This window comes from Glycine soja, chromosome 4 (genome assembly GCF_004193775.1).
Source record: "Glycine soja cultivar W05 chromosome 4, ASM419377v2, whole genome shotgun sequence".
Classification (NCBI taxonomy): domain Eukaryota; kingdom Viridiplantae; phylum Streptophyta; class Magnoliopsida; order Fabales; family Fabaceae; genus Glycine; species Glycine soja.
In genome coordinates this window covers 939,308-952,129 of record NC_041005.1, presented here as the reverse complement: position 1 = coordinate 952,129, position 12,822 = coordinate 939,308, and the positions used below count along the sequence as shown (strand labels likewise).

Here is a 12,822-nt window from a genome sequence, read left to right as displayed (position 1 = left end):
CATAACGTAAGTTTGTTATTTGGAGCTAAATCGAATTGATTTAAGTTATATAATTCAAATTATTAGAATTTTGGAAAGGGTCAAATAAGGTAAAAATTTAAGGTAAATGAAAAAAACGGTAAAGTGTTAAAAGAAATAAAGATTTCAATCCACTAAAATCGGCTTACTGATAGAATTTTGAATAATAAAATAATTTTAAGTTAAATATTAGTATGCTGTTAAAATTTTAATAAAAATTATTTATTGTGACATATTTATAATTAGGTGATATTCATATGTGAATGTGATAATTTGATATATATATTGACATGACATTAATAATGTATCAATGTGAAGTTGATCTGTTTTAATGTAATATATGTGTGTCAGACTATCATATTATCATATCATTACTAACATGTGATATTACCAATTTATTAAAATTTATATTTTAAAGATTTTAGGGATCAAATGTCTAATAAAAATTTGTTGATATACTAATCTGGTGCCTGTAGGTTAGCATCGGTTGGAAATGCAGTCAAACGCACTCTAATTTTAATAAAATATACTGTATATTTTAGTTACTTAAAATGAGTATGATTTGAATGAAAAAAAATGTTGAATTAAAGAGGACTTTTTTGGGGGGGAATTAAAAAGGACTTATTACACTGTTATAACAAACATTTTCTCCTTTGCTTATTTATTAATTAAAATAAGCCCGTATCTTAACAAAACCGTTAAATAAAAGCACTTTTGGTTTTCATTAATCCGAAAACAGAGTGAAGAGAAGTGACCTTGAAGGCTGCGGTCGCCGCTTCTTTCTCCGCCATCCGAGTTCTCTTCAGCCAAGGGCCACATTGCGAGTGGGTTTAAGTGCAACAGTGCGGTGTGATTGAGCTTTCAACATGACTGTATTGTGATTTGATTACATCATTTTTTTCTTCTTCGGATTAGTGTTAATATGAATATCTATCTTGTGTCGGTATTTTCTTTGTTGCTGGGTTCGAACGATGTGGCCAGAGAACTCGTGTTGTAACCGTATAGTTTTTTTTTTTAATCCATAAGAAACTAACTGAGTTAGCCTCTACTGTTTAGATTTGGTTAGAAATTTGTTGGAGCTTCATTAACCCGAGAGATTAGCTTTTGGTTGTGCATAAAGCTGCGCATTAAGTATGCAAAGAATAAGTCTTTAAAACTGAAACTGAATACATAGCACCAATTAAGAATATGGAAAGCTAGGAGGCATAAAGAAAGTATAACGGATAAGAGTATCTTATTCCCAATGTGTGTGTATTTAAAGGGTCTCTCATGCATTCTAGTTTTAAAATGCTTGCTTTGTGAAATGGCACATGGCCACCCGCATCGCACGGGATTTGACTTCTGTTGTCTTTTCCTGTTCTCTAAAGTTAGATCGTTGTGATTTTTAAAATTAAATATTACCATTAAATATTAACATAACTCATATATATTATTATTTTAACGAGGCTAATATAAAAAAAGATAATAAAGAAGTTAGATCTTATTGCACGCCGCGTCTTTTATTTTAGGTTTATATTTTTCTTTTGTGTATAATATTAAAAGTTAGTAATGGTTGGATTGATATTATTATTATTAGATGTAGAGATATAAGTGTTTATAAATCGATCAAATTCACTGTGGATAAAAAAATTGATAAAAGAATGAAAATCATTCGGATAAAAAATTTGAAAAATTTAATTTTTTTTTGCGATTTGATTTTGGATTTAAACTTAGAAATGAGTTCAAACCGAAATTATATACATGTATATATTTTTATTTATAAATTTATAATATTACTCATTTTTATTTTTTATTTCTTACATATTTATAAAATTATTATATAACTTATATCTATTTATGAAAAATATACTTAATTAAAGATATTTATACTAATAATTTGAGTTATGATGCATAAATATTCTATTATTCATTATATAATTATATCTAAATAAAATATTTGATATTTTAAATTATTTTTTATTATATATTTTATCTTTTATTTAGTATTTCTAAAAAAAGTTAAAATAATATTAAAATCTAAAATCAATCAAATCTAAATAGCTTTAAATTAGATGAAATCAAATTAAAAGTTTAAAATAAATTAATTAAATGATAAATTAATAAAATTAAGATGGTTGGATCAAATAATTTTTCTCCAAAATTAATCTAATCCTATTCATGAACACTCCTAGATCAAATAAGATTGTAAATGACAAAGTCTTGTCCAGCAGCCAACAATCAACAAATGAAAATTTGTCAATTGTTTAATGAGATCTAATATCCATGAGATGTGCTGAAATTCTCTTAGAATATTTTGTTTGAGAAAAAATGATTGTTTATGCTTTTAATCTCCATTTAAATTTTATTTATTTTGAAATTAATTACTTGTAACACTAATCGTAATCATCCCATAATTATGAATTTATGATTGTGTTAAAAATATAATATGATTGGGCAACTTATTTTTTTTAAGTACTTTTTATCCTACTATTGATGTATAATATTTATCAGTTTTATTGGCAAGTAACATATTACTTTTAGTTGGACTGTCCGTTTCAATCATATTTTTTCATTTATAAAATTGGTTCTTAATATTAAAAAAAAAATCACGATATTTTAATAAGTTGATTCGGTATCCTTACTTCCCATCACATGCTGAATCTTAACTTTAAAATTACCCAAAAATACAAACCATTGTTTTTTTTTTTATCTTGTGATTGTTCAACTTGATTGTTTTTTTATAACAAAAATCATGTCTTTGGTAACATTCAAAAGAAAAGTGATATTACTATCAGACTTCACTGTGTTTACCACGTGTTTCCTATACAAATACAGAGTGAAGTCTGATAGCAAAGAAACAGAATGTGTTTCCTATACAAACAAGCTTGAGCTCATTTTCTGTGCTGACACATGAAGTGTTTCATGAATAAAATATTCTTCTTCTTTGACCCCCTCCCACCTACAATTGTTTAATTTCAGCCTCTTGTTAGCGATAGGGAGACACTCCTCCTTTTCTAAGCGCGTGTTTCATATGGCGTCGCGTTTTCACTCTCTGTTATATAAGTTATTCTTTTTAACTTCTGATATTTACGTATTTTACGGACATTAAAAAACCTCAGGACTGAACCAAGCACAATGCTGTGTATACGAAGACAAGACGTATGATTAGATTATAGGAGGTCATTTTTTTTTTTAAATTATAAAACATCTAATTTCACAGAAAAGAAAACATCTCATTACTTTTATCTTTTTTTCTATTCACAAAAAATGTATAAAAAATAAAAAAGATAGTATAATATTATTTCAATATTTTATATATAAATATTTAAAAAAGGAAAATAAAATAATGTAACATTTTTATAACTAAATAACAAATATTTGGGAATAAAAAAAATAACGGTCAGTTTCTTTTGAAAAAAATGTTTTCTATTTCATTCTTCATTTTCAGTTTTAATTACAAACTTATTACTTTGCTTTCAACGAATTTCTGTTTTTAAAGGTTTATATCAGAAACAAAGAAAGTAAAAAAAAAGTTATATTTTTAATAAATATTATAGAAAAATGAAAATAAAAAAAAATTAAAAATAAGGCAGCAAATTTTGTAAGTAAAAGTGAAAACAGAAAATCACAATAGAAAATGTTTAAGATGAGTATTTACATGAGTTATCGTCAAAAAGAGCGAAGTGGTTAGAGGTGGACCTTCTCAGATTATTCCCTCTAAACATTATCTACCCCAGTGAAGAACTTGACAAAATAACATGTTTCTAAAATATCATAGTTCATTAAAATTACCTATATTACAAGTTACAACTGTAGGATAAGGAGTAGGAAGATGGGGAAAGAGACAGAAGAAGATATGCAGATTCATATAGTAGTACACTACACACACATATGCTTTACACAGCTGGTGTTGACGCAGGCATTGCTTCAAACCATTTCAGCTTTAGATACTTCAGAAGCCTGGGGCAAGCAGATAAGCTAAAACAAATCAAACAAAATCATGAACAAGTAATTATATATCAAAATGGAAACATGAACAGAATATAGTATCAGATTGCGGAGTGCATGATCAATTTGGTGCATGTCACGTAATGGAGACCACGAGTTATATACATATATGGTTGTATGTTGTTGAATAACTTTGGAAGGGACAGTGAAAAAGTTAGTTAGTTAGTGCAAAGGTAGGAGTAAGCATAGAGACGGAGAAATTATTAGGTGATGTAAAATTATTATTGTTCATACTAATCTATACGTAACATTTAATACAATGTTATTAATTTTTTATCGTAAATTAAAAAATTTGAGTATATGCCACATAAAAATTGGTTAGTATTATAAACATGTGATAGATTTGGACCATCTAATAATTTCTTAATTTGTCGTAGAGAGAAGAAAAAAAACAATTGTAATTTGGAAGACGACCTACGAGTGTTGTTGAAAGAGGAAAGGTAGTTGGTGTTGATTTGTAATTGGGAATGGGAACATGGCCAGACTCAATGTGCCTGAGATCCTCCAAGAGTATCTGATAGTGTCTCTTAACATCATCTTCTGATTTACCACCAATTGCTTTGGCTACATTGTGCCAGCGGTCAGGGGTATCCTTGTCATACTTTGCAAGTGCCTTTTCAAACACCTTGTTCTGTTTTGGGGTCCAACACGAATCATAAGGCTTTTGTTTGCTCAAAGTGCTGGAGGCCATAAGGAAGAAACAAGTTGGAAGGGATAGATAGCTTGAGCATCAAAATGCTGTGGTCCTTCACTTATAATGGCTTGAGCCTTGAGGAGGATTAGTGGGTTGTAGCTCACTCATGAGCGAATCTGAGTTGCCAAAAGTTTTCTGCTTTGGAACCACGAAATGAAGAAGGACAAGGTACAGCTACTGGCCAAAGACAAAGAGGGGAATCGGTTTCAAATGAATCTGGTTCCGCTTGTTCAGATTAATTTCTTTTCTTTCTCGTTCTAAATAAAGTTGTTCCGCTTGGCTAGTTATGTTGTATATATATATGGGTTAAAGTTGTTTTTGCTTAGGAATTTTGCAACTGCGCTTCACCTAGACCAAGTATTAATTCTATAACCAACTTGACAGAATTAAGATGACTCAAGTGATCGAGTTGGGCAGGTACTAATAATCTTGATAGCATCTTGACATTATTCATTTATTCTACATAGTACATGGCATCAAGGAGGGCCATCGTTTTTGCTCTGAAGTTGAAAAAAAGAAAGAAATCGTAAATATCTGTAATGAATAAAGATGCATGAACGGAAGAAAACAAAAGAGCCATAAAATAGAGCATGCCGAACAAATTAAAGAGCTGAATAGAAGTATATTCATATTTGTCAATTCACTTGCTGCGATTTTATGCTTTATTTACTCTTCATTTACTATAAAAAGGCTGCTTCCGAATTCGTAATGTTAGACAGAATATTTCTCTAAATTTATAAAATTTCTAACTCCTCAAAGTGAGGTTTACTGAGGTGAAAGTGATTATTTTCTTTCCCCTGAATGTGAAAGGGAAGATGAGCTCCGATAGCAACATTATAATTATATTACCTTCGGTCTTCTGTGTAAGAAACAAATTGTGTAGTATAATTTATCCTTCAACTTATTTCTTATAAATAAGACGAGATAATAGTTTATTTAGTCTGGTTCCGATACATAATGAATCCATTAACACCAATTTTTGTATAAAAAGAAAATAGCACACAATGCAACTATATATATGAATTGTATGTGGTACATGGGATTATATAACAAATTAGAGGATGAAGATACTTGCTTCATGCCCCCCTTTTTATTTGGTGCTAGAGATAAGAGTCAATCAAATATCTAAAAGGGGTGGTCATCAGTCAGCACTGGCGCCATCAGTTGAACTGGTAAAATAAGCTGACAAGAAACCAAAATTAGAGTTATCTGGTAACTGATGGCAGAGAATAATTCATACAAGAAAAGTACTCGTCTAAAAATAATTTAGAATTTTAAGGTATACAACCCAAAATTTGAATAACTGAATTTTATTTTAAAAGTTTTCAATTCTATTTCTTTCATACCATATGTATATGATTCCATGCTTCTTTTCCTTCTTTATATATATATCATTTTCGTAATGTTAAAAAAATGAGAATAACATTATTATAAAAAATCACATTAACTCTCGCAGCTTCTGTTCAAAAGGGTACGCGAGTTGCGCTGTGGTTAAAGTCTGGCGCGCTTAAACGGAGTGTGGGAAAAGGAGTCTCTAGAATATCAAAATAAAGAAAATGGGTGACTTTGTTTATATTTATTTATAGAAATAAGTGTTTATTTAATTAAAATAAATATATATATTTTTTAATTTTTAGTATGTTTATTTAAATTACTTCTACTGAAAAAAAATGTTTATTTTAAAAAGCAAATTTGATCTTGTTTCTTAAAAAAATTACTTATATAAATTTTTTTATTTTAAAATTATTTTTTTAACAAAATTTAAACAAGCTCACTCATATATAACTATGAAAAGGTGTTTTTAGTGCTGATAATGTATTTGTGGTATAAAATTGTTTCTACGGATATGGTGCTTTTCCACGAGGTGCAAATTGAGACATAAAAGTTTATTACCAAGTTGAAAACATGGGAATTAATTTCTCTGCATGTGAAGTATCTTTTAATATACAAACTTACGATTAACATTTATTTTATTAAACTTTTAAATAAATGAATTCTAAATCATCTTACTTGGTTTGAGTCTGAGCAAAGCTAAGATATCAATATTATACACCTTTTAACATATATACTTCTTTTAATACAATATTTTTTATGAGAATTTCATTAAATAATACATGCATAGGCGGTTTCAAGGCCCGGCTACCCTGGGCAATTGCCCAGGCTCTGGCATAACCCTTTTAATTTTATGTTACTAATATTTTTTTTTTGGTGCTGTACTATTATTTTTCTTTATTAATGAATTAAACGGGCAACTATAATGTTTAGCACGCAGATTCAACAAAAAGTATCTTGATGTTAAATAGTTAGTTGAACTAGCTGGCATAACCCTTTTTGTGGACTGTGTATTCTTATCCTTCACTCTTTTTTTTTTTTTTTGGTAGAATTTTCCTTCTCATTTATTTACCCTTTGTAAACAATAATTACGATAATTCATGCAATAGGGTAATAACAACTATAGAAACACCAATCACATGAATTCATTATTATTGGTCAGCTTTTTCACAAATTTACTATGAGCTTAAAGCAAATATCATGTGATGTTGTTCTATAAATCTAAGTTGTACATTTATCAATTACTAGTATTTTAGTGAATGTTTATTTTATATAACTAAAATTTATAATTTATAATAAATAAATACTTATATATAAATTATGAAATAATTTTACACAAACATAAAAATGGAGAAAATTAAAAGAAAAATATTAAAGAAAGGGCAAGAAATTGAAAGGGCAAAACAATTGTAAGAGTTAAAAATTAAAAGGGCAAAAATATAGGTAACAGAAACAAAAGAAGTAAAGCTTCGTCACCGCTGTAGAAACCTTAAAGCTTCCGCCATCGACACCTACTGGTTCTTTTCCGACTACCGCCTTCCCCTTTTTTTTCGGTTAGTAATTGTTTAATTTCAACTGATTGTGATTTTAAATTGAAACTAAAGTGTGTATCTAGTAATATTATAAGCATATAGTATTATTTATAATAGCAATAAAAAGAGATCTTTTACAGTGGAATCATACCACTTGTAAATTTGTTTATTGATAGATAAATTATCTACAATAAAGGTTTCTTTTGGTTATCTAATTTTATTAGTTTCTATAATGGTGTTTAAGTGAATATAATATAATGCTTGTTCCTACTCTTTATAAATCATAAGAGATTACTTTTATTTTGAAAAACTATTCTTATTTAAATTTTGATTCTTATGATTTTAATTGTTAATTGAGTATTAACTTAAGATCATTTAATTTCAGAGATGAGGAGATTTTTGGTTGATAGATTTTTGGTTGATAGAGAAAGTATTGAGAATGTGAATGTTGTACAACAAGAAGCCGAATTAGAACCGCCACCTAATGTGGTTAATGAGTTTAACCCAAATGAGATTGTGCGTGATCCAGGTCATAGGAAACAAATGAGCTTTCAAATATATTGCAAAGAAAAGATCTTAATATTGTGAATGCCATGGAATTAGTTGATGTTGTCAAAGCTCGGTTGGGCACAATGAGAGAGAGTGGCTGGAATAATTTTTTTGCCGATGTCCAAGGATTTTGTGTTGCTAAAAGTATTCTGGTACCAAATATGGATGACGAAATACCAGTTCGGGGTCGTTCAAGAGCAGAAGGGAGGACTATCATTAATCTTCATCATTACCGTGCAGAGATTTTTTATGTTGCCATTGATAAAATATGTGTGGAGATGGATCACCGCTTTAGTGAAGGAAGTAACATTATACTTGATTGCTTCTCATGTCTTGACCCCAAGAACTCTTTCTCCAAGTTTGATGTTGATAAGCTTGCTCGTCTTGCTGATCTTTATCATGCAAACTTTTCTGATGATGACCGAGGAACAATTAGGGATCAACTTGAAACTTATGTGCTTCAAGTGAGAAGAAATGCTTCTTTTTCCACTTGTGAAGATGTTCAAAGTTTGGCTATGAAGATGGTTCAAACTGAGAAACATTTGGTATTTCCATTGGTTTATAAACTTATTGAGCTAGCTTTGATATTGCCGGTGTCGACAGCATCCGTTGAAAGAGCTTTTTCAGCAATGAAGATTATCAAGTCTAAATTGCGCAATAAGATCAACGATGTGTGGTTCAATGACTTGATGGTATGTTACACCGAGCGGGAGATATTCAAGTCACTTGATGATATTGATATTATTCGAACATTTATCGCAAAGAAGTCTCGGAAAGGACACTTGCCTCGTAATTTTATTTAACCCGCTATTGTAAGATTATGTTTATCTCTTTTATTTTAAACTATATTTTTGTTGACAAAATGACGAGTCTCTTTTATTTTGATTGATTACTATTTACATATTATATACAATGTGAATTTGCTATCTTTAAATTTTTGCCCAGGCTTTATAATTTTTCTGGCTCCGCCACTGAATACATGAATTTTATTAAATAGTGATAAGATTGAATCATTAGTGAAGTTGTTCATGAATCTCAAATTAATAAAGAATATTTTAGTTCCATCTTAATTATGTCCATTTCATCTAACAACTAACTGATAAAAAAATTTATATCCAATTATACTCATATAATTAAATAAAACAAACAAGTTGACTTAAAGATTATTAAACCTAGAAGCTTTTATAGACAGGGACGGAGATACGTTGGGTTTAGACCTTTTTTTTTTTTTTCCCTCTGTTTTATATATCATTTTTTTATACATGATAAAAAGATAAAAAGCTTTATAAAAATTTATGATATAGGATGAAAAATATTTATTAAAAATCACTTAATTTTACAATCTAATTTGATAAATCACCCACTACTACATATAGGTTGTCCTCTATAGTTTAAAAATTATAATTTAATATAAAAATACCTATATATCAAAAAGAAAATTTAACAAAGTACCATTGACTTCCAATAACAATTTTATGGCTCAAATCTCTGGGCTTATAAGGCGGTAATTTATTTTACATATAAATTACGTAGTGTAACTTGCAAATATTTTCTAGACGTGTTAATATCTATCCAATTAGAATTACATCTTCAAATTATGTAAGCCTACTTTAATATATATGTGAAACTTGTGTATAAGTGTATAAAATTCTAAAGTTTAATTTGGTTTCTTTAACTAACCCTATATATAAAATTGTCTTAATATGTTTTTACGTGTTAAATGACTATTATAATTATGATTTTATAAAATAATTATTGCCTAACATATAAAATTCTAAAACAATAAAAAAATAGAAGTAGTCTCCTCTCTATTTCTAATTAGTTTAGACTAATGCTGAACCGTTTTAAAAAACAATTACACTGATATTTCTCTTTCTACATATGTAAGGGCTTGGACAAATTCGTGTTTGAGAATTTTAGATTTAAGCAAAATGTTGCTAAATTTTTATATCTTTTATTTTACTTTAACTTTTTAAGTTGTAATAGTGTTGCCAAATTTTTATAATCTTATATTTTTATCATTTTACTTTCAATGAATAATACAATTAATTGTTTATTTTATTTTGTAAATAATTAATTTCAAATCTAATTTTAAGTGGTTTTATTTTTTAAGAAAATCTCACAATAATAATAACAAAAAGATATTGTTATTCAGAAAAAAAAACAAATATTTTATGTTAATAATGTTATATCGATGCTGATAAAGGAATATCTATTATCATTAATGCATGTATTAATAATAGAATTTAATCTTTTAATATGATATAATACCTATTATTATAATAAAACTACTATTCAATTATTTAAGTTAATAATATTTTTTTCAAACTTTATTGTGTTAGTCCGTACAAAATGTGGGATCCTGGCAAAGGAAATGTCTTAGCGGCGCGAAGCAAGCTCAAGCTGGGCCTGGACTTACGTTAAACCTACACTTAATTCATGGGCATTTTTTAAAATTAAATTGACTCAAATCTTGTTTAATTTATATTAACTATACTAAATGATAGATTGAATGAATTTTAAAATTTATATATTGAGAGCGACATATCATAAATGTATGATTATAAAATTTTGATTAATAATTTTGTAGTCGACAAAAAAATAAAATGAGAATTTTTGAATTATAGTAAACACAATTTTTAAAATGAATTCTACTAGAATCTTAAAACTTGACCTGCCTGTGAAGCAATTTCCATAGTTGTTAAAATTCTTTTTTGTCTGAATTCTCTTTATTCATCTCATAAGGAAAAAATATCCTAATTAATCTGAAATTTGACCGACTAATAAAATTTGATAAACTCGAATACTATTGGAATGATTCAATCTTAACTTCAATTTATTAATTATTTATATCAAATCACTTGGTTAGATAGTTATTAAAATAAAATAAAAAACTGGAAGGCCATCGTTCGCTGATAGAGTCGATAATGGATAATGCAATTTTAGCCCTTAAGTTAAAATTAATTTATACACACTTTAAAAAATAGCTAATTTTAGTTTGTAAAAAAATAAGATGCACAAATGAAACAAATTTATCCCATAAGTTAAAGTTAGTCTATGCATACTTAAAAATAGCTAATTTTAGTTTGTAAAAAAATATTTTATTTTATTTTCATTTAGTAAATACGTAATTATTGGAAAAGTTGAATAGAATTATTTCAAAGCTATGTGCCTTTCTTGGTGCGCTTCATTTTGCTTTCGTAACAGTTATGGTAGTTTAGGGCAGTTGGACCTGATTACCAAAATGTCAAAGTAGAAATCTGGTTATGTAGACTTTGATGAGCAGTATGACTAGGTACAGAAAGATTACATTTGTACTTCATTTTTCAAGATCAAATCAAAATGAACATATAATACTGGCAATTTCTGATGTATTTCCACCAATGGATCGGAGTGGCATACAGATGTGTTATTTTGTAGATATCACGCGTTACAACTGGCCATCGGAAAATAATATTGACTTTGCTTATATAACCATACAAATGAAGGACTTGTTCATTCCCATCACCCTTTATTATGAACTCAAAAGGCACACGTATTTCCAATTGCACATATACTTTTCTCCCTCAACAGTCTCCCCAGTCCCCACCCCTCCCTGGCCCAAATATTTTTTTCCTCAATAGTGGGCTAGAAGTATGTTTTCGAGGATGAAAAATGCATGTAATATAATATGAACGACGTGTGATCACATGTCTCGAATAAATGATGATAAACATTATTTTTAAAATTACAATTTTTAAGGATGACATGAAAACCAAAAAATATTTAGAGGGTTAAAACTAATTTTACTCGTATATGTTTATACTAAAAATATATTTAAGTCTCTTATTTATATATACTGAAATTACTTAAGGTACATTGTTCAAGAAAATGGTATTCTAAGCCAAACAAAACATCACCTATCTTTGTTAGGGAGGGGAGCTGTGTGTGATCTAACAACGAATGTAACGTGGGAAAGTTAAGAAATCTTGATGGCGTTGCATCTCTCTTGACCTGTTTGTTTGTTTTTTATGTTTTTAATTTTCTTATAGTTGGTGCCTGACCTCTAGCCTTAGCCTAGGTGAATTTTTCCCCATTTCGAACATTAGAATATGAATAAGCAAAGGTATCTGTCTGCTACTTGCCATTTATTTAATCCATACAGGACATTTTATATTGCCACTTGCTAATAAAGTAGATAATGATCAAACATAATTGATTATTGATGTGTCATGTGTGTATTAATATTCAGGGAGAGAAAAGAGGGTCTGATATATATATATATATATATATATATATATATATATAGGCAACTATTATCTTTAGTAGGTATACAAGGGATTTGGAGGGGAACACAAATACATACTAAATTGTTGCACATAAAACAACTCGAGAATACAATGACATGAGGTAGTTTAGTGCCTGTAAGAAACAGGAACAAACCCATATGCTTTGTGAATTAAATGCATCATATATAGATACTCAAAACACTGATTGAGATCTCATGGTCTCTCTCTTCACAGTCACATTTGTCTGTAGTCCATAATCTTCTCAAGAGTCCCTCCCTCACTTCGCCGACTTTAAAATTCTATCTTTTTCAAGCAAATTAAATGGTATTGTCTTAAGGCTTTTGTGTCTTTGTTCTTAGTGATTGTTCCAAAACCATCATGTGATATTGCCCCTCTTTATCCATTCACATCTTATTTTTCTCTAGTTACGTTTTCAAGCTAT

The 12,822-nt window shown here is 28.6% G+C and overlaps 2 protein-coding genes across 3 annotated transcripts; one reads left to right on the top strand and one right to left on the bottom strand.

The window, feature by feature from the left end:
* Positions 1-3,742: 3,742 nt before the first annotated feature.
* On the bottom strand, positions 3,743-4,947 carry LOC114408049 (protein RADIALIS-like 3). 2 transcript variants are annotated; one of them, XM_028371175.1, is made up of 2 exons: positions 4,420-4,947; positions 3,743-3,957 (listed from the first exon to the last, which is right to left on the bottom strand). In XM_028371175.1, exons 1-2 carry the CDS (start codon positions 4,694-4,696, stop codon positions 3,950-3,952), a joined length of 285 nt encoding a protein of 94 aa, XP_028226976.1. In that variant the 5' UTR covers positions 4,697-4,947; the 3' UTR covers positions 3,743-3,949. The 2 variants fall into 2 exon arrangements, with proteins under 2 accessions (XP_028226976.1, XP_028226975.1); XM_028371174.1 differs by having other exon boundaries at positions 4,424-4,947.
* Positions 4,948-7,950: 3,003 nt separating this feature from the next.
* LOC114408277 lies at positions 7,951-8,915 on the top strand. The gene is made up of 2 exons (XM_028371318.1): positions 7,951-8,092; positions 8,167-8,915. Exons 1-2 carry the CDS (start codon positions 7,951-7,953, stop codon positions 8,913-8,915), a joined length of 891 nt encoding a protein of 296 aa, XP_028227119.1.
* The last annotated feature ends 3,907 nt before the right edge of the window (positions 8,916-12,822 follow it).

Bases quoted from the DNA above. Each gene is read 5' to 3' on its own strand.
- LOC114408049 (XM_028371174.1), bottom strand. From the start codon at position 4,696: ATGGCCTCCAGCACTTTGAGCAAACAAAAGCCTTATGATTCGTGTTGG. The intron at 3,958-4,423 runs GTAGGTCGTCTT...TGCTTGCCCCAG, and splicing joins TTCCTCTTTCAACAACACTC to GCTTCTGAAGTATCTAAAGC.
- LOC114408277 (XM_028371318.1), top strand. From the start codon at position 7,951: ATGAGGAGATTTTTGGTTGATAGATTTTTGGTTGATAGAGAAAGTATT. The intron at 8,093-8,166 runs GTCATAGGAAAC...CCATGGAATTAG, and splicing joins TGAGATTGTGCGTGATCCAG to TTGATGTTGTCAAAGCTCGG.